Source organism: Nyctibius grandis, chromosome 6 (assembly GCF_013368605.1).
Source record: "Nyctibius grandis isolate bNycGra1 chromosome 6, bNycGra1.pri, whole genome shotgun sequence".
Classification (NCBI taxonomy): Eukaryota; Metazoa; Chordata; class Aves; order Nyctibiiformes; family Nyctibiidae; genus Nyctibius; species Nyctibius grandis.
The window spans coordinates 28,617,437-28,642,620 of record NC_090663.1 but is presented as its reverse complement, the minus strand read 5'-3'; the positions used below and the strand labels follow the sequence as shown (position 1 = coordinate 28,642,620).

The 25,184-nt window shown below is 36.9% G+C and overlaps 1 protein-coding gene across 9 annotated transcripts in view; it reads left to right on the top strand.

Annotated features, from left to right (window-relative positions):
- ATP8A1 (ATPase phospholipid transporting 8A1) overlaps positions 1-25,184 on the top strand; it is a 127,905-nt gene that overhangs the window by 7,072 nt on the left and 95,649 nt on the right. For 3 of the 9 annotated variants that reach the window (XM_068402607.1, XM_068402608.1, XM_068402604.1), the window contains exons 2-9: positions 4,175-4,289; positions 6,117-6,216; positions 8,452-8,550; positions 13,432-13,477; positions 17,592-17,632; positions 21,215-21,288; positions 22,899-22,968; positions 23,607-23,734. In XM_068402607.1, coding sequence (XP_068258708.1) covers positions 4,175-4,289; positions 6,117-6,216; positions 8,452-8,550; positions 13,432-13,477; positions 17,592-17,632; positions 21,215-21,288; positions 22,899-22,968; positions 23,607-23,734 — 673 coding nt within the window. Of the gene's footprint in view, positions 1-4,174; positions 4,290-6,116; positions 6,217-8,451; positions 8,551-13,431; positions 13,478-17,591; positions 17,633-18,563; positions 18,638-21,214; positions 21,289-22,109; positions 22,134-22,898; positions 22,969-23,606; positions 23,735-25,184 lie in introns of those variants that run through there. The other 6 variants (XM_068402606.1, XM_068402605.1, XM_068402611.1 and 3 more) reach the window with 4 other exon arrangements.

Genomic DNA, 25,184 nt, shown 5'->3' with positions numbered 1-25,184 from the left:
TCATCAGCTGCCTGGCAAGAAGTGTGCCCCGTTTCTCACCAGGCATTAGGCATCTATAACCAGGATAGATGCATAGCTGCAGAGGAGCTGAAACTGAGGTGTGCTGACTCTTGACTGAAGTTCTTGGGTGGGAAATGCAAGCAAGATGTAATGGTGTGTTGCAAAGGGTGGTATATGGACATTTAAAGAAATGACATCGTGGGACGGTAGGATGTAGAAGCTCTGTATCAGATGCTGAATTAGAATTTCATGTCTTTCTTTTTTACACTCTTTCTGATAATCTTATGTGAAAGGAGAGCATTTCAAAGAGCATTTTGTGTGTCTTGTTGCTTGGAGAACATTTTAGTCATTTAAATTAAGCATATTTACCACTTCAGATGATATAACTTCTTCAGTAATGCATAAGCTTTCAGATATGTTTGTGTAGGTGTATATGCATATAGAAAAACACACAAATAGGGAAGAAAAATTGTATCTTCTTGATACTGAGCTTTGTGTATCAGTCTAGTGTGTGTATTCTAGTGAATGTATTCTGAAGTTTAGGCAGGGAGGTGATGGGACACGTGTAACCTTTAAAGCTTTCGGGGTAGTATAATGCACCTAGGGCAGGAGAGCTGGTTTTACTGAAAATGCGGAGTATAGAGGGCTATGTGAAGGGGTCAGAACTCCTAGGATTGCTGTTTAAGTGAAAACTGAAAAAAAGTGAATTCAAGGTAGTAGGAAGTGGGGCGGTGAATGTTTATGAAGCTACTCAGCACCTTTTTGCTGTCATTTTGATTAAAGGAGAACAAATAAATGCTATAATACTGATATATGAAAATAAATGTCTTTAGTTTGGCAGTCTTTTTGACAAACAGGTAATACATAGTGTTTAGTGCCTGCTGACATTTGCTATATCACTGTCAGTATTCAAGGCTTACACTGGCATAAACGAATGCTTTAAAATTAAAGTAGTACGTTCCAAAAATAAGCAAATTCTTTCCTTGTTTCCTGAACTTAGTCAGGCTGGGTTGGTACTTTTGGCACAATGGTTTCCAACTTTTCCAACCAAGTGCTCTCACAGGAGCTGTATTTCGTGTTTGCTTCTTCGTCGAGCAACTGGACAGTAAATGTCCTATACCTGGAATGAAGGTGCGCTTGCCATGTGGTGGATTTGGTCTCAGTCTGGTATAAGCATGTGATTGGATGTGCACCTGCGGCTTGACTGAAAACCTAGTCGTCTTAAAGATGTACCTGTATCCAGTTGTGTTACAGGGCTATATGTTTATGGAGTTGTGTGCTGGAGGTTGTGCATAGCCAGTTGCATGATAGTTGTCTCTCCAAGGAGAGGTAGTGACAAGAATAGGAAATGGCATGCGTAGTCTGCCACGTGCGCCCATGTGGTTCCTTGAGCTGAGGAGTATAGCATGGATGCTTGTTCAGGTGGGCCCAGTCTATTAGGCTGGCCACCCTTCCTCTGAAGGGTCTTCTTGAGATACGTACTGAAGTTTGAATAGAAGTGTGTTAAATGTGTGCCTTTCATTGGGGGAGCTGGAAGGAAAGAGAGAGAGAAATTGCAGTGGATGAATGTAGTAGTGGGGATTTCCTGCATAGTAATGGAATCTGTGAATTCTGAATGGGAAATGGCATGAAACTACAAGTTTCTGCTGAGTCTTTGCACAATGTGTGGAGACTTGACCTTGGAAGGTAGTGTCTGAAATACATGTTCTGGATATAATAAGTAAGAGGCTATGTAATAGGCCAGTAGACTGGAGGATGACTTGGATTTTGCATAACCTGTTTGTAAGGATTTATAGAACACACTAGAAATAAGCTTTCCGTTTTCATGTACAGCCTTAATTATCCTTGATGTGCACATACATTCTGATGTTTTCAGTTGCATTCTAACATTTTTTTCTATGTATCTTTCTTATTTGACATACAGAATGAACAGTGCTTATTTAACAAGCAGCTATACACACACAGATTATTATTATTATTTTAAAACTTTTTGGTGATTGATTTATGCCATACCTATGTTTACTTTACAAGCTCCAGCCTGAATAGACTGCTTAGGCCTGTTGGTCATCAGTGTAACGGCTGAGTGGTTGACAAAACATTAGTGAAAAGTCTTGAGAGAGAAGAATTCATTGGTATCCTCTTTTACAGATGAAAGTCATGATGCAGGTTGGTACAAGATTCCTTGTAGTTTATAGAAGAATATACACAACGCTCAGCTTTCACTGACTAGTAGGTGCAGGTACAGGGAATGTCAGTAAGTCTAATAATACCATTTCAAGTTATGCATGCACAAAATGAAGAATATACTGATGTCACTTCTCTGGGAATAATCTGGCTAGTGTCATGCAGAAAGTTTGTAGCAGGTGAAGGAATGGTGTCCCATTAACCAACAAACACTTAGTAGCCTTGGCTTCCAAGGATCGTGTCCTTTCAGCTCAAGATTGGTCCATCACAATGAGCAAGAAATCAAGTGAGGGTGGCAGTAGGACTGCATGAATTAGCAAGGAGCCCGTGACAAAACTCAAGGGTAAAAAGGAAACATATATAAGGTGAAAGCAACGACAGGTGGCTGGAGAGGCATATAGAGGGATGGGGTTAGCTAGCAAAGCTAAAGCCCACCTGGGGTTTAATCTGGTGAGGGGATGTAGAAGTCCTTCTTGTTCTCCTTCAGATGTAACAGCAGGAAAAAGATGACTATGGGAAATGTGGGCCTGTCTGCCGAATGGGACGGGGAACCTGGAGACAAAGGACACAGAAGAGGGTGCAGTACATAGTGCCTCCTCCACTTTGGTCTTTACTGATAAGATCAGAACCACAGGTTCCTGATACCAGTTGGAAAGTCTGAAGCAAGAAAGACTTACCTCAGTGGAGGAAGGCCAGGTTAGGGAACACTTAAACAAACTGGGAATATGCGAGTCCATGGGATCTGATCAGATGCATTCATGAGCGCAGAGGGAGCTGGCAGGTCTCGCTGTTGGGCCACTCTCAGTTATCTGTGCAAGGTCATGATGGTCTGGGGGGTCGAGGGGGTGTTCCTGAAGACGGAAAGAATATAATCCATCTCACTGTAGGGTAGCTTACATAAATTTTCTATGTTTGCTTAGTTCTATTGTGACAATTTTCTATGAGTGTTTCTCAGAACAGGTGATTTGTGCAAATAAATAGAATTAGTAATTTTGATTTAAGAGAGCTATACTAGACACATGCTTTTTGTATTTAATTTAATTGTTCGGACATCCTCTTGGTGAACTATTTTTCTACTGTTGAGACTAATGGTTAAATTTTCACAAAGTTTTTATAAGAAATTTACATGTTTATGTTTTCTTTTGCAAATTCTAAATTGTTACACTACTACAGGGGGGTGTGTGTGTGTGTAACACTAGTTTAAAAGAAACACAAAGGGGAAAGTGTGTGTTGTGTATATTGGGCAGATGTGGGGTAGGAAAATAGATTTAGTAGTATGGAATGAATTGTGTAAAGGTTATAGTAAATGTCCCTTTAAATATTTGACTTTTCTTTAAATTCGGCAATGACCAGTGTTAAATTTTATATGCAAAACTCAAAACTGTTGAATGATCTGTAAACAATATAGAGATATTTGAGTTTTTAATGCTCATTTATCAGATAACTATTTTTCATTACATGTTGCCTAGAATTACTGGTATTGATGATATATTCTTGAACTTCTTGCCTTTTTCTTATGTTAGTGTTAATATATTTCTCTTAGTGTCTTCCTTTTTAAATATGTATTTACCTCACTGCTGGTAGTAATTTCTGCAGTTTTGCAGATTTTTAACTCAAGATCACTCAGCTGGGAGAGATGGAGATTGACCTTTTTCGCATTTGGGGTTTTTTTTCTTTTTTTGTATGCCCACTTCTGGATTCAAATACACCAACAGACAATTGTTCATTTCATACCGCCATGAAGCAGCACAAGTTATTTAATTGTACTCATGAATTCAGTAGATTTCGCAGTTATTCATTATCATAGCTTTACAAAGCATCTTGACTACGTACTTTTCTGTTTTCTAAATGATCATTACTTGTGAGAAATGCAAATGCGTTGAGTTCACATTCACAGTAGATGTCTTTTTTTGTCATAAAGTGCCTTGAATCTTGTGTATGTGTGTTTATAAATCTATTTATATGGAAAACCATGCTGTGTTTTTTACAGGCTATGAGAAGACAGATGATGTTTCAGAGAAAACTTCTCTAGCTGATCAAGAGGAACTGAGAACTATATTCATCAATCAGCCCCAGCTAACCAAATTCTGCAATAATCATGTCAGGTATTAACTAGTGGGGTTTTTTTAATACATATTTAATTTCCGAACATTGCATGTTGCATAGCAAAAATGAAGAAATTATTCTGTTTATTCCACTTCTGCCATTTCCTCTGACCACTAGTTACAGTCTCAGACTCTGGAGGGGGGAATGAAGTGAATTGAGGAAAGCAGCAGATTACAAACGTGACCTTCTGAATTTTTAAGAACAGGGTGGGGAAGGTACAGATGCTTTACAGCTGCACCATCAGCATATCCCTAGAGTCTGGATTGGTTCTTCAGCTTTCAGTTCAGTTAAGTTCAGTTAATCTTTGAACATATTTCTGGTAGCTGGATGCCAATGCAGATGTACTTCACTTGAGCATGGCATTGTTTGTGCTTTGGAAACTCGTGTCTTTTTCACTCAGCCAGCTACAAAGATGCTGTGGTTGATTATGAAACTGATTTTGAATTTCAAGTTCAGACTTTAGGACTCTGCTGATGGTTTATGTTGTGGTTTTTTTGTTTGTTTTTGTTGAATTCTAAGTAATATGCTGAATACTCATAAGTAATGTATGTTTAGATTTGATAACAGCCTCAGTTCTGTTGTTAAAGTTCCAAGTAAATGAGTGGCAAAGATATCCCTGTCCCAAGTAGGTGTGTTTTCTGAAGGTACCTTCGATAATATGCAGAAATTTTATAGACATTGAGAATAGTGTGGTGAGGTTTTTCCATGGACTTGAGAAACTTTATAATGCTTTTTGCATGTGTGTGCAACTTGTCTTTTTTGTCTTTTGCTTTCTTGCTTGACAGTGTTGAGCTTTTTTGCAGGATACATTCATTCCCCCTTTAAATTGACTTTTATGCAAAGTCAAAGTAAATATTACTAACTTAAAAACGGGTTGAAATATTTCTACAAGTCTTTTGCTTGTAAGTTTGTGGCATGATTATTTTCACTGTTACTGTTTTAGGACCTTAGATGGTAGCAGTCTGTTCTTAAACAAATGTAAGGCTGACAAAGAGCTGAGAGCTCAAACACTTTGTGATGATGGCTTAGCAGAGGTTATCACGCTGGGATAAGATGTATTCTGTTCTTGCAGCCTAGCTAAACTACACTTAATATCCAGTATTTATCAGTTTAAAATAAAAAAGTCAACTCTTCAGTCAGGGAAGTGTATAGGGTTTTATCTTTTAATAGATTTTTATGATTCTAATTATTTCTTAAATGCACCATTTGAATTCAGTTGATCCTGTTGTTAGGTTTTTTGCGTTGAATTGTGCAAACTCATACTCAATGCAGAAGCTCCACAGCTCCTCAGTCCTGATTTAGCACCCTCCTTGTTATGATCATTATACCCCTTTCCCCAAGTGCGGAGTTACCTGCCCAGTGTATGCCATGGCTTGTGGGGTAGGGCACTCCTCTGGGACCAAGAGCTGCGGGCCTGGGGCTTGCCTTACCTGCTCCCTCAACAGTGGTGCAACTGCCTGACTGCTACCTTCTTTTTATGTTTTTCCTCTCCTCATTGCCCATTACTGGGTGGCAGGAGGGCTTAACCGCTTCCCACAGAGCGGGCAGAGGTGACAAGGGAACTTTTTGCCTCAACGTGGAAGGTCACAACAGCTGCTGTGGGTGGCAGGCGCTTCCCTGGGTTAGCCAGTTCATGGATGCCTGCAGGACCGTCTCTGTGAAAGTCTTTCAGTTTCTCTTTTAGCCAAAACAAATCTGTTTCCTACCGCAGAAGTCACAAAAGGTTCTGTTTTATTTGAAAGCTTGTGTAACTGAGAGGGAAGGGAGGCATTTGAAGAAGTTTTTGTGCTGTAATAATAGTGCATGTTTTTGTCTCTTTCTCTCAGCACTGCAAAGTACAACATAATCACATTCCTGCCAAGGTTCCTTTATTCCCAGTTCAGAAGAGCTGCTAATGCATTCTTTCTTTTTATTGCATTACTTCAGGTAAGATTAACAATAACGTACTAATGTTTGAAACATTGAGAGAGAGGGTTTTTTTCCGAGATACTGAGGTTGGTGTACCGTTCTTTCTGAGCTCATTAACCTCACAGAATAGCTGTATTGTGTAGACCTTTAATAAATATTTGCCTTTAATAAATGTTTGGTTTTGTGTTTTTTTTACTCCTTAGAGATAACACAATACACACAAAGGTTTTTCTGTAAAACAAGTTAAGTACAGGTGAAATACTGTCAATAAAAAAGACACTTGTGAAAGGAAAATCCTGTTTAAAAATATCTGGCGTACACAGAAAAATGTTACCTGCAGTTGGCAATTCCCGTAATGAAGGGTTCTGCGTAAAAAACTGACCTTCACGAACTTTAATCCTGTAGTCTGTTTTGAGGGGCAGGAATTGCAGCTGAAGGTAAGTGATTATTTATTCTGAGAGTGAAGCTGATAAGGATTGAAGTTGACCCTACATGAAGAAAAACAGCAGTGGAGTCCAGTCCTATAGTAGCTGTTTCCCATATCCCAGCAGGTTAACTGTGTTGGTTAGGAAGAAAGCACACAGCCTTTTCTATATCACCACTGTAGCTTCATTCAGTGTGTTTGTAAAGGGCTATCTCTGACCCAGCTTACTGAGACTTTTTTGAAGTACATAGTGTTTTGCAGATAAATCAGAATATTTTAATTTTGTAGCAGTTCGAGTTGATAAAGCAGACTGTGGTGTTTTGTGTACTATTCTATGAATGCAGTAGCTGATGATGAATGAAAATTGAACTGTGGGCAGGTGCAGTGATAATTACCATTGGCTGGTTCTGTATTCTAATCATATTTGATAAAAACACATTTTCTCCATAGTTTCTAGTGCATTTTTTAGAATGTATTGATTTGTCTATTGTGGAGGTCATTGTGTTAAGAACTGGCATACCAAATAAAAATTACTAAAATAATGGCACATATACTGCCATGTGTACTTTTTCCTCCCTCACTTCAGATGTTTTAGCAAGTAAAAGTTGATTCCTCTGTACTTACTCAGGTTTCTTTGTTTCTACTATAAGTGCTTGGAGCAGTTTCTTGGGATACATCTGTGCAGGTAGCTTACACTGTTTTCTAGGGGAAAGAAAAAATCTGAAGTTCAGGGTTTCATTAGGTTGTCTGCCTGCAAACCTGTGGCTTCTAAAAAAACATCCTTTTGACCCCATCTAGCATCTCATACATGCAGAGAGGAATGAAAAGGTAGGAATCACTGGAGAAATGATAGACCCCTGTCCCTTGTAGCCAACACATAGGCACTTGTCCAGCCGTAACTTTCTGCCTGGTTTCCGTTTAATTGCTTGAAAAATGTGGTCTAGAGTAACCTGGAAAATAGATCTATATTGGTCTTACTCCAAGAAACATAGCATACGTACATATAACATCCTGTTTTCTTTCAGAAATACAATGTGGTGGTAGCAAAAAGAAACGTATATATTCATAAATAACATTGGCTGTTTTTCTAAATGTTTTATTATAAACTGAGGATGTCTTTTAACAGCATTGAGGCACCACTTATTAGTGTACTCTTTCCTTGCAAAGATCTCGTTGTAGTGATATGGGCTGCATTGCCTATTATAAGTCTGTTAAGGCAGCAATTCTCTCACCTATTGATGTTGCCATTAAGAACTCTAGTCAGTGTAAAGATAATTATGTATAACCATCCATGTATATCACATAAGTAGCTGCATTTTCTCAGCATTTACTTTACATACACATTCACTTGCATCATCTGTGCTCATACCTGCTTAGCAAAAATGGTTTCTTACAATAGTCTGGCAGAAAGCAGCTATTTGAAATTTGTCAATTAATAACTAGTATGATTCAAAATATCTCTTAGAGATTAAAGCTGTAAGGAAGTAAGAATACCTTGGACTTCTGTCCACTCTAACAAAAATCTAAACTGAAAAAATTAATTGTATTTTATAAATATGTATTTTAATTTTATTTGAAACACAGAAAAGGAAGGTGAATATTCTGCAGACACTAAAACCTCTGAAAGTAACTCCACTGAATACTATGCTATTTAAAATGCAAATGTTTTATTGTATCAGCTGCTTTTGAATTGAAGACAGTAACCCTCTCTAAAAAGGGAATCCAGTTGCCTTGTCTGTATCTGAACAGAAAGTACTACTGCTTTTATTAAAAATATATTTTCAACCAGCAATGCAAACAAATTGATCTCTTTTTTTTTTTTTTAATAGCAAATACCGGATGTATCACCAACAGGCCGTTATACAACATTGGTCCCTCTCTTATTTATTTTAGCTGTAGCTGCAGTGAAGGAGATAATAGAGGATATTGTAAGTATTTAATAGCAATATTTTGTAAATACCTTTCAATTTTTTCATAGATTATATTACAAAAGTTTTGTTGAATAATTCCGTGTTGAACCATTCTTCTGAATGTTTTTGAAAGCTAAAGCTACTTATTTCAGAAGATGAGATCTTTAGAATATGGTGTTACAATTTGAAAGGGTGTTTACTATATATACAAGTGACAATACTATGGCAAAACAGTGACTGTTGTGTTTATTATATAGATTTTTTTTTTCTAGTCAAACAGTTCTCAGTAATGAAGTACAAGCATATTTTTAAAGTGTGAACTGGAACCAAAGACTCCACAGAACCCAGTCAAGTCCGGAATATTGCCAATTTTGTCAAACAAGGGCTCTGCTGAAAGAAGATTGATAGCTACTGAGTTCATCTCAGGTGGAATCGATTTTAAAACCAAATAACCTTTAAATATTTATTTGGTTAGAATTTTTGTTTCTTCCTGCATGAGCAGAGTCCTTTACTCCCATTAATCATACTTGTGAGCTGGATTTAAGCTCAATCTGTGAATGAGATACTAGACAAACATTTTATAGAAAAATAGTGAGAACTTCTGCCTTTAGTCACAATGAAGAAGGCAGGATTAAAAAAAAAATCTTCCCAGGATCCTTTTTATTTTTACATCTTTATTTGAGGTGCCTTTAAAAAATAGATAAGCCCTCAGTAACTCAGCTGAGGGTCTAGGAGGCTGCAGAGTCTCAAGCATCTTCACTTGTCCTCCATACCTGAAACCGGATGGATTTTTGTTTCATGACCAAGTAATTCCTGGACCTTTCTAAAAAGTGTCTTTTAACTTGCTACTGGAATTATAATGTGGCACTTATGTTTAGAATAGTAATCTATTTGGTTTAATACATTTTAGATGAATGAGTACGGGTCACTAATGTGCCATTTTTAAAGTTTAAAAAATGGGTTTTCCCCGGTTGTCAAATCCAGGTCCATGCATCTGATGTATCTCTTTATTTCTCAAGTCACATGCATAAAATCCTTGGTTTCAGTGTTGTGACTTTGCACGGTTTTGTAGAGAGCAAGGGGAATAGGCCTTTTTCAGTTCTCCCTCTTGCTCCAGCCAAGTGCAATTTACTGTTAGTCTTTCATGTCTTGGTGCTAAGTGTGATCTGCTGATGCCTGATGGCCAGGAACAGACATGGAATGCTTGTCCTTGTTAGGCGAGTGCCTCCACCTATGCCAAGCTTTCCTTGGCTCTCTCCAGTCAGTGTTTGTGGTAGTGGTGGTTTTGCTTTCTTCTTGCATTGAATGAAAAATGGTTAGAAAGTGGCCTGGCGGAAAGAGACCTGGGGGTGCTGATCAACAGCCGGCTAAACATGAGCCAGCAGTGTGCCCAGGTGGCCAAGAAGGCCAATGGCATCCTGGCCTCTATTAGGAATAGTGTAGCCAGCCGGTCTAGGGAAGTGATCGTCCCTCTGTACTCGGCACTGGTGAGGCCGCACCTTGAGTACTGTGTCCAGTTCTGGGCCCTGCACTTCAAGAAAGATGTTGAGGTATTGGAGCGAGTCCAGAGGAGGGTGACCAAGCTGGTGAAGGGTCTGGAGGGTCTGACCTATGAGGAACGGCTGAGGGAGCTGGGGTTGTTTAGCCTGGAGAAGAGGAGGCTCAAAGGTGACCTTATTGCAGTCTACAGCTACCTGAAGGGAGGTTGTAGTGAAGTGGGAGTCGGCCTCTTCGTCGGGCGACTAGCGATAGGACAAGAGGACACAGCCTCAAGCTTTGCCACGGGAGGTTCAGGTTGGACATGAGGAAGAATTTGTTCTCAGAAAGGGTCATTAGACGTTGGAATGGGCTGCCCAGGGAGGTGGTGGAGTCACCATCTCTGGATGTGTTTAAGAAAAGACTGGACATGGCACTTAGTGCCATGGTCTAGTTGACAGGGTGGTGTCAGGGCAACGGTTGGACTCTGATCCCAGAGGTCTCTTCCAACCTGGTTGATTCTGTGATTCTGTGAAAACGTTAAAAGAGACGGAATATTGTCATGACTTGGAAGTGTCCATTCTGACTTCTTTTATTTTGTGGGTAGGGAAAGGAATTTCAGGCTCTGTTTCACTTCATACAAAAGATGTTGGGGTTCTCTGAGTACCTTCCTGCCTGCTCTTCACTGAAAGTGTATGGTAGAACCTGTCTCTCTAATTTGCATAACATAGTTGAGTCTTTTAGTTTATGTCTTTTGTATCTAAGGAATTAGTCTTGATGATTTACTATATTAATCTAGATGCTAAGAATTTCTTCACCTGCTCTTGTTCTGGTTCTGCAGATGTGCTATGTGAAGGACAAGAAGTTAGATACATCGTAATATGGCAGAGTGCCTTGTCCACTAGAGTAGCGTTCCCATTTTTTTGTATTGTGGGTTGTTCTCTTGATTTTTGGAGAGAGTTGAAGGTAGTATAGCCTTTCCCTGCACACAAATAGTAGGCTTCCTGGGAGCATCAGATTTCTTGTGTTTGAGCAGAATTACAATGCATGTGCAAAAACATGATCAAGAGGAAGTGGGGTGAGCTGCAAAGAAGCCCTGAAATGGAGGGTGGCTGGTCACATGCTGCCTTTCCTGCTGGTACAGTCAGCTCAATCTTATCCTCTGTTACCTCTGTGAATAGATGACAGGCAAGATATATTGTCCCCCTGGGTTGTATGAAGCTCCTGGGTCACAGAGTTGTGTGGTCCTGCAAGAGACGATGATGTTTCCATTAAATGTTTTTGTTCTATTTTGCATTTCTAGTATTTGCTGCCCAATAGTCAGCTTCTCCTTAAATGTCTTTGTCTTTACATAAAGAAAATCCCTTTTAAAAAAGCCATAAAATTAATTCATGTTCTTTCAGGTATTTTTAACCGTTCTGCTGTTAATGCTTACAGACTTACACCATCTGTCAGTGTCTAGTCAAATATAAAACTGAGCCTGCTGCTACTGTACAAAGTGTCCTTTTTAAAATTTTCTCATCCACTGGCTTTTTTATGTCATTTGTTTCTACCATTTGCTCTTTGCAACTTGAAGTGTACAGTTTGGCTTGCGGGGGGAAGACAGGGAACAGGTTTAGTGTTTTTTTGCGTGTATCAGCTAAAACAATAAGGTTCTCATTACCAAATACTACAGAGATACCTAAAGGCAATTCAAATATGCTTTTTCTTTCTGTTAAGTTTACATTGTCTCAGCATGTAGTTAATTCCTGCTATCCTTAGTTGAAATTGAATGAGATGAAGGAGCTGATTGTGACAATTTAGGTGCCAATTTAAAGGCTGTATGTGTGTGTGTGTATATAGAGAGAGCTAATGGTAACTTCATGAATTTCTCACTTGCACAACTGACTTTCACAGACTATAGTCCAAATAAAACAATTTGCTTTGGTTTTGTGGTCAAACAGGTATGAAATTTAATGTTGCCTGCTCATTATAGCATGAAGGAATACTTGGCTGACACTGACAACTGTACTTTTTTTTCTGGGAAAGCTGACCACTTGCTGCATAGTAAAATATTCAGTGTGTTTTCCCTTAACCTTTAACTTTCATTATGTCGTAGTTTCTTTACACAGTGAGATATCTAAGATCTCCAGGAATGGTTATCTTCATCGAATAATTAAGCAAGATTAACTGGCTTTTGGATGGGAACCTTATATATTGATATCAATAAATATACTTACCAAAATAATACTTTTAGCTCAAGAACCAAATGCTTCCTTTTCTGGAGTGAAATCCCAAGCAGCAGATGTTAGCAGAAGACATTATTCATGAACAGCATGTGTTTTCCATATATGCTTCAGAAGTGCTAGCAAAATTTGCGACACGCAGTGCTAGATCATCAGCTGTTTCCAATGATCTTCACACATCATAGCTCAGAAAGCAACTGACATTAAACTGCTACTTTTGAAGTTGGAGGAGAGTCTCCCTGTGGTTAAATAAACACCTGCTTTGGTCGAGTTACTATGCCTTCCCATTGATCAATGGTTATTTGTCTGTAAAATCAGCCATCTTTTTGAAAGGAGAATCTGCTGATAATCTGTGAAAATCTAGTAAAAAATAATACCTTAACATAGTCTTTGCAAAGTGATAAGGTGGCCTTTTAAGAGCTGCTAGCATTTTTGTTAGAAATAAATCTCTTAAATAGCTTGACTTATTTTTCTTTCAATTTACAAGATTGCTTCTGGTTTTCTTTGTATTTCAAAGGCTTGAATTCTGTAGCTCTATTAAAAAAGCTTACCTAAAACAGTTAATTCTATTTAAATTGATTTTCCAAAGCTTTTTGTAGCTAAGATGAGTTTGATTATACCTTGAAAATGCTCGTGGTTAGTAGCTGCATTGAAAGATTTCTGTCAAAAGGTTTCTCATGACTGTATTAAAACTGAGGGACCTCATGGCCTGTTTAGGGTGGAGGGTAGGAAGTTTTGTTGATTTTTGTTTGTTTGTTACTGCTGCTGAAGTCTGCAGGCACGTATGTGGAAGTGAAGTCAAGTGTTTACACAGTCATTGCTTGACTCCAGATCTGTATGAGACACTTGTATGGAGAATGGTTCCATGATCTTTGCTCTGGTAGAATCATCTCCCAGGTCCAGGAAAGGGCAAAGTTACGGTGCACAAATACACTGCTTCCTTATATAAGGAACTTGTTTAGATAGTGATTGCCCACATGAGAGGACATTTTAGTACAACGTGGTTAGCCTGGAACTGGGTGTGACTTTCTTGATGATCATAACTGTGCAAGTAATCCATAGTCCTGTTTAAAATGTTTCTAAAATTGGTTTATTGGATTGATGAGTGGGAGGGGGTAATACATGTGGTTTTCACCTTAAGTGTGAAAACTTTATCATGTCAACAGAAGTCTTTAACCACTGTGTATTTTTAATTTAGAAAAGGCATAAAGCTGATAATGCTGTGAACAAGAAACAAACTCAAGGTAGGAAATTTTTTAAAGCCTTTTAATTGTGTGTTGGGAGACACTGTTTTTTGAATTTTTTGCAAATGGTAGTAATGTAATCTGAACTGCTGACAGGTGATTGAGTGGGAAATTGCTTATACAGATTACTTCAAAATTTGGAATCTAAATAGCTGAAATAACAATTTGCAGTCACATTAGCCCCACAAAATGGAATATGTTCTAGATTAAGTTTATGAGGTTCCTAAGGAACTTTAACGTTTACTCATTTAACACAGATGATGCGGTAGCTGTTAAAAGATCATAATCACCACTATATTTAGTGGGTCTAGATTATGATGAAAAGTCTGTGCGTTTCTAAGTACACAAATCATCATTTTTTTCAAACAGCAAATCTTGAATAACTATTTTGGAAAACTGTGCAATTGAAGGAAAATTCCTAAAATGGAACTATCTTTCTATGCTGCTTCAAAACTGTGGATAAAGATGAATGGAGTTTTTTGGGTTTGTTTTTTTAATATGAAATCAATGTAATGGTTTAGTTAGAGATAACGAGATAGGTAGCCAGTGTACCTAAACCAAAACTTAGGAATGTGATTTTTTGGGGTTTTTTTGGGTTTTTTTTAACACTTTTTAATAAAAGAAGTACTATTAAATCAGAGGTTTATTTTAGCTCAGAAAGTGAGGGAGATGTTAGCTATTATGTCCTAAACATGCTTGTCAGGTAGAAAGTCCAAGTTTTAAGTTCGTGCTTTGCTGCTTTCTAACTTTTCATGTTACCTGCTCAGAGGTAGGCCTCTTGATAGAGCTGGTTTTGATTTTATAAACAGGAGGAGGAATGAGTGTCATGTGAATTTGATTGTAGAAAGTATGAAAAATACCACGAAGAGGAGAATCTTGCATGGAATCTTTTTAAGATAAATAACAAACATAACCTTAAGTTTTAGGGAGGGATGTAGTCATTGACTAACTGCTGGAAATGTCTCTAATTTAAAAACATAAATTTTAAAGCCTACCTAAATTGTACATAATTTTTACAGTAAACTTTAAGATTTATGGGGGATGGAGGGGGAAGGTAACTTATGAAACTACTGAGCATGTAGCTCAATAGGAGGTAAGGAGAGATTAGGACAAGGAGACAAATGTATTGACTGAAAGCACCAGGAATAGACATCTCCAGGGAACAGGCCTGGAGAAACAGATAACCTCTTATCTATACATAAAAAACAAAGGAAAGTTTAATGTAGACATGCAAAATTATTTCATCAAGCGTTCATAGCTTTTGCGATTGCAACCAACAGTTTTAGGTGGCAGTGAATCTTCAAGTGCCTTTTCAAATTTTCTTTTGTCCAGAGTGTACAAAGTTTTAAATTAATAAAAGACTTGTTTTCTTGTCTTTCCTGCCTGTTCTCTTTGGTTACCTCTCGTTAGGCTCTTTGGTGACTGTTCCTAAAATTCCTGAATGTTCCATGCATGCAAAAGAGCATCTTGGAAATTGAAAGTGTAATGAGGATGCATAAAATATTGCTAGCACTGTGAAACAAGTTTATTAAACTAATGCAGGATTCACATAAATACAAGATCAATCCTAGTGTAAAGTCAAAGCAATATTTAAATGTATTGTCAAATACAGTCTATTGTCAAAGCAATAATTAAAAAGTTAATCAGTATGATACTCTCTTACTTTGTTCTCAGGTATTCAGCAGTTCTGTAACTCTGAAAAGTAGCGACGTGCATAGTACATTATATATCCAGCGCCACCTTTGATTGTCTTTTAAACATACAAAAGTGTTCATGAAAAGACATGTGCATTTATAGATTCTGTATATGAGTTTCCCTTCATCTGTCTGTTCCTTAAAGACATCTGTATCTCAGTTAACCTTAAGTAATTAACTTTCTAAATTCCCATTACTATAAAAAAACCTTTTGCACAGGATTTTGGTTTATTAGGCTGCATTAGGGATGATTTTTGTTACCTCAGGCTGCATTACATATACAACAGGACACCATCAGACACTCTGACATGAGGAAATGTGCATTTCTGCAGTGTGGTGATGTAGTCTTCTGTAGGGCAGATGGAGCATGCTTTTGAAAGTTAGTTGTTAGATACAGATGAAAAATGGGAGATACAAACGTGAAAGCCAGGCTGCAGAAGTTCTCTAACCATTATATAAAAGGAGTATAGCAACACCACTTATTTTTTTGTTCCCATAAGAAAATTGATTTAATTGAATGTCGGTGTATGTTAATTGTGCTTAAAAGCTTATTTGATCAGGGTAGGGTTAGAGTACTCTTGAGATTTTCAGGTGTCTCAGCATGTTTTCATGAGTCTGACTCATCCATTTGTGAGCTGATTTTAACCAGCTCAACCAGCAGGAAACAAATCCAGAAAGAAAAGCTGACAGTTTCCTTCCATTTAGTGGGTTAAGCTGGCTCATCAAAGGGTCCAACAAACACCAGAGGCAGCACGCATTAAGCAGTGAGGGCACGCACCTTTGCGTGGGGTGAGGGCAGAACAGGACCTTCCCTTTGCAGTGGCAAAGCTTTGTTAGGTCAGCTTGGCTGCGTGTGAAACAGCCTTAGGATGTATTTCAGCAGGGCGAGTGCTTCTGCAGACAGCACTTCTTAAGAAGCCACTGGCCACCTCTGGCAGCTTATTTACGTTTCAGACCTGCAGAACTCCACTGGCAGTTATTGTACTATATTTGTGAAACTTGGCCATCTGGGTTGCTGCAAGGTATATTTTTAATCCTCATCAATTCTTTCATCTGGTTGATGCCATGGCCCCACAAACAGTATCGCTGATGCAAGGGGATGGAAGTAGGTAGTTGCTGGCACAATTATCTGTTGTCTTGAGTTCCTTAGGACAGTATTACAGCCAGTCCTCACTCTGGATCTGTAGTTTTCCCAGTGAAGGGAAATGGTTTGTCAAAATAGATTTTGTGTAATGATCAACTGATTGGTGAGACAGTCATTAAAATATCTTACTGTCTGAAAGGGAGACTGCTCCATTTATTGTTGCCCTGAGCATATCAGCACTAATAAATTTGGGGGGAAGGAAGGGTAAGAGAATTTGTCTCTTCCTAAAGAATTATTAAGCAGGTTAGATAACAACTTGAGGAAATCATTGAGATATACAAGAAGAGGGGTCAGTCTGGACAGAACCTCAAGGAAGTCTTTAGATGTAAAGCTCATATGTATTCCCAGATTTTGATCCACTTTTTTTGAAATTAACACACGCTTGCTTAAGAATTGGATCCTGATCAGGTACTTAGGTAAACATCCTGACAGTTTGAAAGCTGGGAGACACAGTGGAAGAGAACAATCTCTTGGAGCTATCCGAGTATTGATACATGGCAACACGTTTTCATTTAATTTTCTTTTTGCACATCAATCTTCAATTCCTTTGTAACTGGTGCTAATTTTAAAAAAAAAAAAGTCACCTTTATTATTCTCTGAAAACACAATCTTGGCAATCAACTGGCAAACAAGGCATGTTTTTTTGTATCGTAGTAGCAATATTAAAAGTAGAGTAGTGGAGCATGCTTGCAATATTCATTGCTACTGCCAGGGAAAATCTATACTAAATCTTAGGCTAAATGACATGGGTTGATTTGGGGGATTTCCAGTATGTTTATGGAGGAGATGACTGCAGTGATCCTAAAGTTCTCTGACATGCCAATAACAGTAAGAACAGCTGAATCCTAGGAAGCCTGCTGGTGTCTTTTTATGAATCTTTTTTGTATGAACCTCAACTGAAAAAAAATTCTTGAATTGATCCTCCCCCGCCATAAATTCATGACTTTTGACTTGCAACTTTTAATTCCAATTGCTAATTTATTTTAGGAAACGCCACATTATCATAGAATCTGTATCAGATTTAATTGATTCTCAAACCCTGTAAAATGTTCTGACCGACTTTGTCGTAAGATTCTATGGTACAAAAACTGTTATACAGAATATGTGCTGTATAATTGAAATGCTTGACCTGAATTTATAGAAACAAGGCATGCTATAAAATACTGTGTAAATGAGCTGTGTCTGTATGGCTTTCATAAGGAATCTAACACATACCTGTATAGTGCAGTTGGATTGTACAACTGGAAAATTATCTTTCTTTATTTCTTTTTTTCAGTACTACGAAATGGTGCATGGGAGATTGTCCACTGGGAAAAGGTGTGTGTTTATGTTGGTGACTTTTCGAGCATAGTGCAGATTTAATATTTGCTTTATTTCTCCTAATAATTGTCGTTGATAAGAATTAACTGGTATGATGGGAAATGTATAATATTTTGTATTTTATTTTTTGATTGTTAATACTTGTCTCTTAAAATGTGCTTTTAAGTCAAGTCAGTTTTGGTCACATGAGTCAGGCAAAACTGCAGTTAAATGGTAGGCTTTAAGTTCAGTAAAAAAATAACTTGCACAATATGATTGACATGGAAGTATTCGCATATGGCAAAATTATACAGTTCCTTAGTATTATTTGGTGTGCCAAAGCAGAAACTTTTTTCTGGAAACTAGTTACTTTGTGTATTTGCTGAACTTTTTTGGCTTAAACCATGAAAACTTTAAAGACTGTTACACAGTAGTTAGGAAGAGACTGTTAAAGGTAACTTTCAAGGACTAAATGTTATACTGTCTATCTAGTCCCTTAGTTTTATTGGTTTCCATACCTGAAAGCTTGAACCCGCAATGTTCAGCTTGAACTGAAAATTTGACCCACAGTAATTTGGAGGCAAGGTTCAGATGAAATTGGTTTATGCCTTTGGAGGAGCAAGGATAAGGTATACGGCGTGATGCAACAGAACTGTGGTCTTAGAGGAGATTAATTTCTCCTTTAACTTCAGTCTTCCAATAAAATATTTTACAATAACTAGCAAAAGTAAATAATTGCATAGAGAAGGTTAGGATTAGGCCTGTTAAAGAATAGATTTCCAAAGAATTTCAGTGACCTTTGAGTACTTAATACCTACAGGCTTCTCCAAGTGTGTGAGTTTCTAACAGTCTTTCTAGCAAATTCAGCAGGTAAATATTTACTGTGCTTAAAACAAAGGGATAACATATTTTGTTTGAGACCATTAACCAATTCCCAGTTTTCTTTCAGGTAGATGTTGGAGATATAGTTATAATAAAACGCAAAGAGTATATACCTGCTGACACTGTACTGCTCTCATCAAGGTAGAGATGCCCACTGATGCTTATAGTGTAGAGGCTGGTTTCTCTACCCTGCATTTATTTATTTATTTGTGATTGATCCAAGGAAATAAGGAATAAACAAAAATGCAGCTGTTCTGAAGTGTAGTCTTTTGTTCATTCAGGCAGTTATTTCAGGCAGTGTTTCTTTAAACTGTGACAATTACAGTTTTAAAATTACACTGGCATTCAAATTACCCCTAAGAAAAACTTAGTATGTCATTTTGTTGTTGGGTATAATACAGAAAAGAATGATTCTCTGTCTAGAAATTGGACCTCAAGTGCCATATTTAACTAGGTTGGCTTTTTTATATGTACCTAACAAATTGCATCCTATAAATAAATTAAAATGGATATATTACAGGGAACAGAAATGTTTTTTAATGGATATAGTCACCAGTTTGATAGTTGAATCAGGAAAAAAAATGAACATGAGATGTGAACCATCAAATTAGCACTGTCTTTATGAGCTGAACATTCACTTTATTCTCTAATATATATATTATGAATAATTCCAACACTGAAAGCAAGACTTAATTTATAGCATGTAATGCTGTGACTCTGTACATGGACAATCAGAGGTTGTTTATCATCATTTCCTTGGACAGTTTTATTTAAGAAATCCACATCTTATGTGGAAGATGCACATTTTTCAACATCTGTTTGATCAGGTCAATAAACAACATATTCAAGAATTTTGTTAAATGAAGATCATTTAAAAATGATCAATTATATTTTGATTTATTACTGTATGTTTACAATGCAATGTCCGTATTTTTTTTTCTGGCACAAACAGAAGCGTTATTGTAATGCGTGTGATTATGTATTAGTTATGAACCCTCTATGACCCCACTGAAGTTCATTAATCCACTCATGCATACAATTCATATGGCTAGGATCTTACACGTTTCTGTGACAGACTGTGATGTAGACTATTACATTGTTTATTCCATCTTCCATTATATCTCAAAATCAAGTGTAGCTGTTTCTAAAGCACTTCTATTAAATTATTATCAAGTGTAAAGTAGTTACCAGATAATACTGTAAATTTCCCCCACAGTCTGTCTCCAGTACTAATGTTTGTCATAACTTCAGATGTTTTTGTATTGAGTATCCTCTTTAAATTTTTACTTCTGCCCTTCAAGAAGCATTATAAATTTTATTGGTGATTCTCCACCAAGATCTTCATAGGCAATACACCATACATCAAAAACAGTTGTTCTGTTGGCCTGATAATAGCTTCTGTCATGCCAACCCTAGCGTTTTGCAAATGAAACAGATTACATCCTCTCAGAGCAGCTTCTTTATAGTCTTCCTGAGTAAGCTCCTAAATTTGAGTCGTTGCCTTCACTGTTTTGCCCTTGCGTCACAGTGTTCTCCAGTTGTAGTTTACACACAGAAAAATACCAGCTGCCTGCAAAGCCTTCTTTCTGAACCTTGTCCCCCCTGAAGGAATCCTACATCATGTGTTGTTAAATTGAAATAATATTCAGCTGCTACTGGACTTGTCAGGACTGTTACCTCTTTGTTTAAACTCACTTTACTGCCCTTGTCAGAACACACTGTCCTAACTATGACCATTACTCACCTTGAATTTTCCTGTCAGGCTTCCTTCTAGGATCCAGTTTGCAAAGGGGACTCCTTGAATCATGATAGCTTTTCTGGGCCCAGTTCAGGCATTTCTTCCAGCTAAAACTTCCTTCTCAGTTATATTACTAGGGTCCTGTTGCAGCCCTCCTTCCAGGAGAGAACCCTCTGCTACTATATTACCTCTAAGTCTGCCTGCATGCCAGCATGTGCTCTCCTTCTCCACCTCTTATCTCCATGTGGCCATGCATTCTCGAGGAAGACAGTCTCATCAGTTTCGCTTACCAGGTGTTTATTGATGCCCAGTTACATTTTAGGTGTCAATAGCAATCTGAGCCTGGCTTTAATTCAACCTAATAATATTTGATTCTTTCTACCGGCAATAGCAGTTTCTGGAGAATAAGAGGATCTTAATTCTTTTGGGAAACTATAATCTCTTACAGTGGAAGGACACAAACCTCTGAGATTTAATTCTGTTTGGTTCTTGCTGGATCAGTGTAAACTGAAATTTACAAAGCTGAAACAAAACCAAAATCGTTTTCAGCATGTCACATAGAAAGGTTCTTGTCACTTGACTTTTCAGAAAACTTGGTGGAAAATCTTTTGTTGTGGCCTTTATTTTTTTTAATTAATGTGTGGAGCAGCTAGCAACTTATCAGTTGAGAAATAAACATAAAAGCTTTTTATTTTTACTGTACAATATCAGTGTGTTCTGCAGCTTAAAATTGGTGCCTTACAGTAAAACAATCCACTCAAGTAAAAATGAAAATGTTCTAGCTCTTTCCTTCCTGACCTGATTAAAATAGATTTTGAAAAAATTGTCATCAGACATTTTAATTAACATGTATTGTTTGTATAATAATTTCAAACTCTGTCTTTTTGTCTTTGTCCATTTGTTTGGTTTGTTTTGTTTTTTTTTTTTTTTCCCCTGTACTTATTTTTCTGTTCTAATCATTTTCAAACTGGGATGTGTAGGTGGCAGTAGGGGAAGTAGTGAAAGTGACCAATGGGGAACATCTCCCAGCTGATCTCATCAGTCTGTCATCAAGGTTAGAATAAACTAGTTGCACAGGATTACGTGTACGTGGGTCCTCATATACCAAATAGGAAGAACACTGCTGTGTTGATAATCTTTGCTGTTCACCTTTCTTTGACAAAACTCACACATTTATAAAATTAGAAGGGGTTCAGTTGATAAAATTACAGATCATTAAAGTGTAAATACACAGTAACACTCCAAGAAATTAAAATTTTTTCCAATCCTCTTTGTTTTTACATTATCCCCATGAAATTGTGTCACACAAGTTGTCACTGAATAAACACACAGTAAAACACCAAGATAAATCTATGTTTAATTCCTTAGAGCAAATTAAGAAGAATATACATGTTTATACCAGCCTACTGTTTTCAACAAAGAATATAGTTTAATGTTGGTAGGGCTGGTAGAGGACCCTCTGCACAAACTTGGATGTTGCACAATTTCTGCTGCATGCGATGGCAAAAGCAGTGCTGTTCTTGTGTATTGTGACAAAATGCATGTTTCTTAGACACCTCAGCTTTATGCTATTGTCTGCACTGTTACCGCACTTTGTTTTTCCCTAACAAATCAATGGGCCTGCCTTGATCTAACTGTAACTTACTGTGAAGGTCACTGCTATCTGCTGCAGTAATTACAATGAAGCATGTGTCTCACTTGAAATGTCTTTGCTGCCTTATTCTGTTTTAAAAGTGCTTCACAAAAATATTGTTTGGTTTTTATTGTTAATTAATAAAAATGCTAGAATTGTAATAATGCTTTATACAGGTGATTCCATCCAAACAATCTAAGTAGAAGTTATTTACATTTTTAGAAGAGCTTGCCAAGAAGAAAATGCTAGCCTGAAAGCAATTTATGGTAATGATTTATCACATTTTAATGCTTTTGCTCTACAAAAATGTGTTAGAATAACCTACTTAACTTTATCCTGCAAACATTCTAAAACTAAGTCGCTTATTAGTAGCCACAGTTGCATTAAGAAAGAAAATTTTAAAAAAAACACTTGATGCTTGAATTTCATGCTAGAAAGAAGGAAAATATTAGAAGCTTTAAAGTGCTGTAGAGAGTAAACCTTTATTCTTTTAAATTGTAAGGGGGTTTTATGACTCATTTGGTCCTTTACAGGACCAAAACTTATTTCTGTCGTAGATGTAAGTAGTAGGTGCTCTGTCCTCATGTCCAGAAAATGGGAGCTGACTGGAGTAATTCAGAAATCCTGACCTGCTAGACCTGTTCTTGTTTACTGTCTACTTGCAGAAAAGTCATTATGTTATCCATAATTTAGACTTTTTATAAGAGAATCCTTTACAAGAAAACTTTCATGTCTAACCTACTTCTGCCTACAGTAGTAGGCACTACGAATGCATTACACTTGTGCCTGTATCTTAATCTCATGTAAAAGCATAGAAAACTTTTGCAGTGTTTAATCTAAGAAGATAAGTTTTGGCAAACTTTTCTGAAAATGTAAAGTACTGTTACAGATTTGGCTGTAAATTATTCTAGTTCTGAAGATTTTGTAAGAAAAAGAAAAACCTGATTGCATAAACTGGTATTGAAAGATGACAAAAAGTTTATGGATGTTGACATTATAATTTAAAATTAAGGATTTTTTTTTCTTAATAGTGAACCGCAGGCTATGTGCTACATCGAAACATCTAACTTAGATGGTGAAACAAACTTAAAAATTCGACAGGTAGGAATTTCATTTTTGAGAATATTGCTGGTATTATTTTCATCTATTATGGCTTATAAAAACATTTTATCACATTAATGTCCATTTTAGAAGAGTGTGAAATTTTAGTGGTTTGAATAAAAAGCTGTGGGTTATTTGCATCATAACAGTTTTTGTTCAATTAATCCAGCGGAAGGGATGAATGGTTACTCTTGAGCCATGCCTTGTGCTTTGTTTTAGGGTTTTTCTTTGGGAAAATAGGTAGGAATGTTAGTAGTTTGGGTATTGGGGTTTTTTTTTTTTTTAGAGGATAGATGTGGGAGAAGCCCTGCGGAAAGAAGCTGATTGTGCCAGTATTGTCCTTGAGGGGCAGGTAGGGAATAGTATTTTTTGACTGAGTGTGCTGTCTGTATGCAGGGACGTTCTGCTGAGCTATATGATTGGTTACCACCCTGCCTGCATCATGATGCTTTAAGATACCAAGGTGACTTTTTCCCTGTCTGTAGCATTCAGCAGTGTGACAGCAAAGTGTAGCAGTCCCATTTTGCTCCCATAGGGATACTGGTTTTCTGGTCCTGCACTATCAGATTTATAATACATAGATTTATGTATTGGAAAGTAATTTTTTTAATGTCATGACAAACAAATGTTGTTTACAGGGTTTGCCACTAACATCAGACATAAAGGACATAGAAAGCTTGATGAGACTTTCAGGCAGAATTGAATGCGAGAGCCCAAACCGACATCTCTATGATTTTGTTGGAAACATCAGACTGGAAGGGCATGGGTATGTAAATCCAAGGAAGAAGATATCAGAGGTTCAATCTATCAGTAGATAGTTATATGTTGTTAAACTACTCAAGTTAAAATATTAATAGTAAAGTCTTTATTCTGTTAAGACTAGAGAGGTAAACGTCTTTTCTGATGTATTCTTTATTAGACCTTACTTCTAATGTCTACAACTTGAGGTTTTTATACTAGTTGAACTTTAGAAAGCAATAGCTATAAATTATTAATTATAATACTACACGTTATAATAATATATAATGATAATTATTAATTTATTATTATTAATAGAAGAGAGTCCTACTCAAATTCTAATAGTTCTGGAGTATGTACGTAGTAACTCACTTCTTAAGCATCTCATTCCTTCTTGGTTAAGTTACTATTATAGAAGCTTAATAGAAGTAGTTTCTTGTCTGGTTTTTTTCATTGTTGTTTTCTTCTGTTTGTCTAAGTCGGGAGTGGAACTGAGTCCGTTGCTATATACCTCAATTTCTTCTAATTTGATAGCTGAAAGACATTTAATACCGTAGCTTACCAAAAGTATGTTTCTTTAAAAACAGATCGCCTCAGTGCAGTTATAACATACATGCTTGTAAAACTGCTTCAAAAATTCTTAAAATACTTAAGTGCTTACCAAATATTGATATTGAGAGTCTTCTATGGGTTCGAACCGAATGTGATGTGTTAAGAGTATAAAATTCAATACTAGATCCATAATTATTGAGTCCTTCATTCCCAAAGATTTCCAGGATTTCTTTTTTATTTGGTAGGCATTTATTTCTCCATATACAATATTATTCATGTTTGTGGTTTTAGACTGATATATATAGTACTAACTAATTATTAAATACTTTTTTTTTTTATATTCCATTTTTTATTTACTGATTTCTTACAGATTCATTCCTGGAGTTTTCAGTCGCAAGAGTGTGGATCTATTATAATTCCACTGTACTTGTCGTTAAGAAGAGAAAAACATTTACCTGTAATTCTTCTCTGAAGGTAATAGTTATAATAGATCCACACATTCATCCTTCCTCCCTGGCTAGAGGGAAAAACATATTTTTCTTTTTAATCCAATTATTTAATTTTAAAATTTGATTTAAAAAAGAAACATTGAATGTGCTGATGGCTATTATGCCTCAAGAATGTGTAGGAGCTCGCCATCTGCTGGTGGAGAAACTCAGTTTTGGAATATTTTGAATACAGTTCCTGTGCGGTAGGATAGTTCCAAAAGTGTGGCTCTAATATAATATTTACCTTCAGTGAAAAAGAATTGCAGGTAAGTAACTCTTTTTGGATCCTGACCTTATTTCCAGCCTAAAAAATCAGGGATGAGTTCTCTTTCTGCCCATATTAGAGGTAGCACAGCTTCATCTAACCGGTATTTATTTATCCAAATCTTTAAGACCTTCCTATCAGATTATGTAGATTCAGCAGTTGTGATTTTCAGT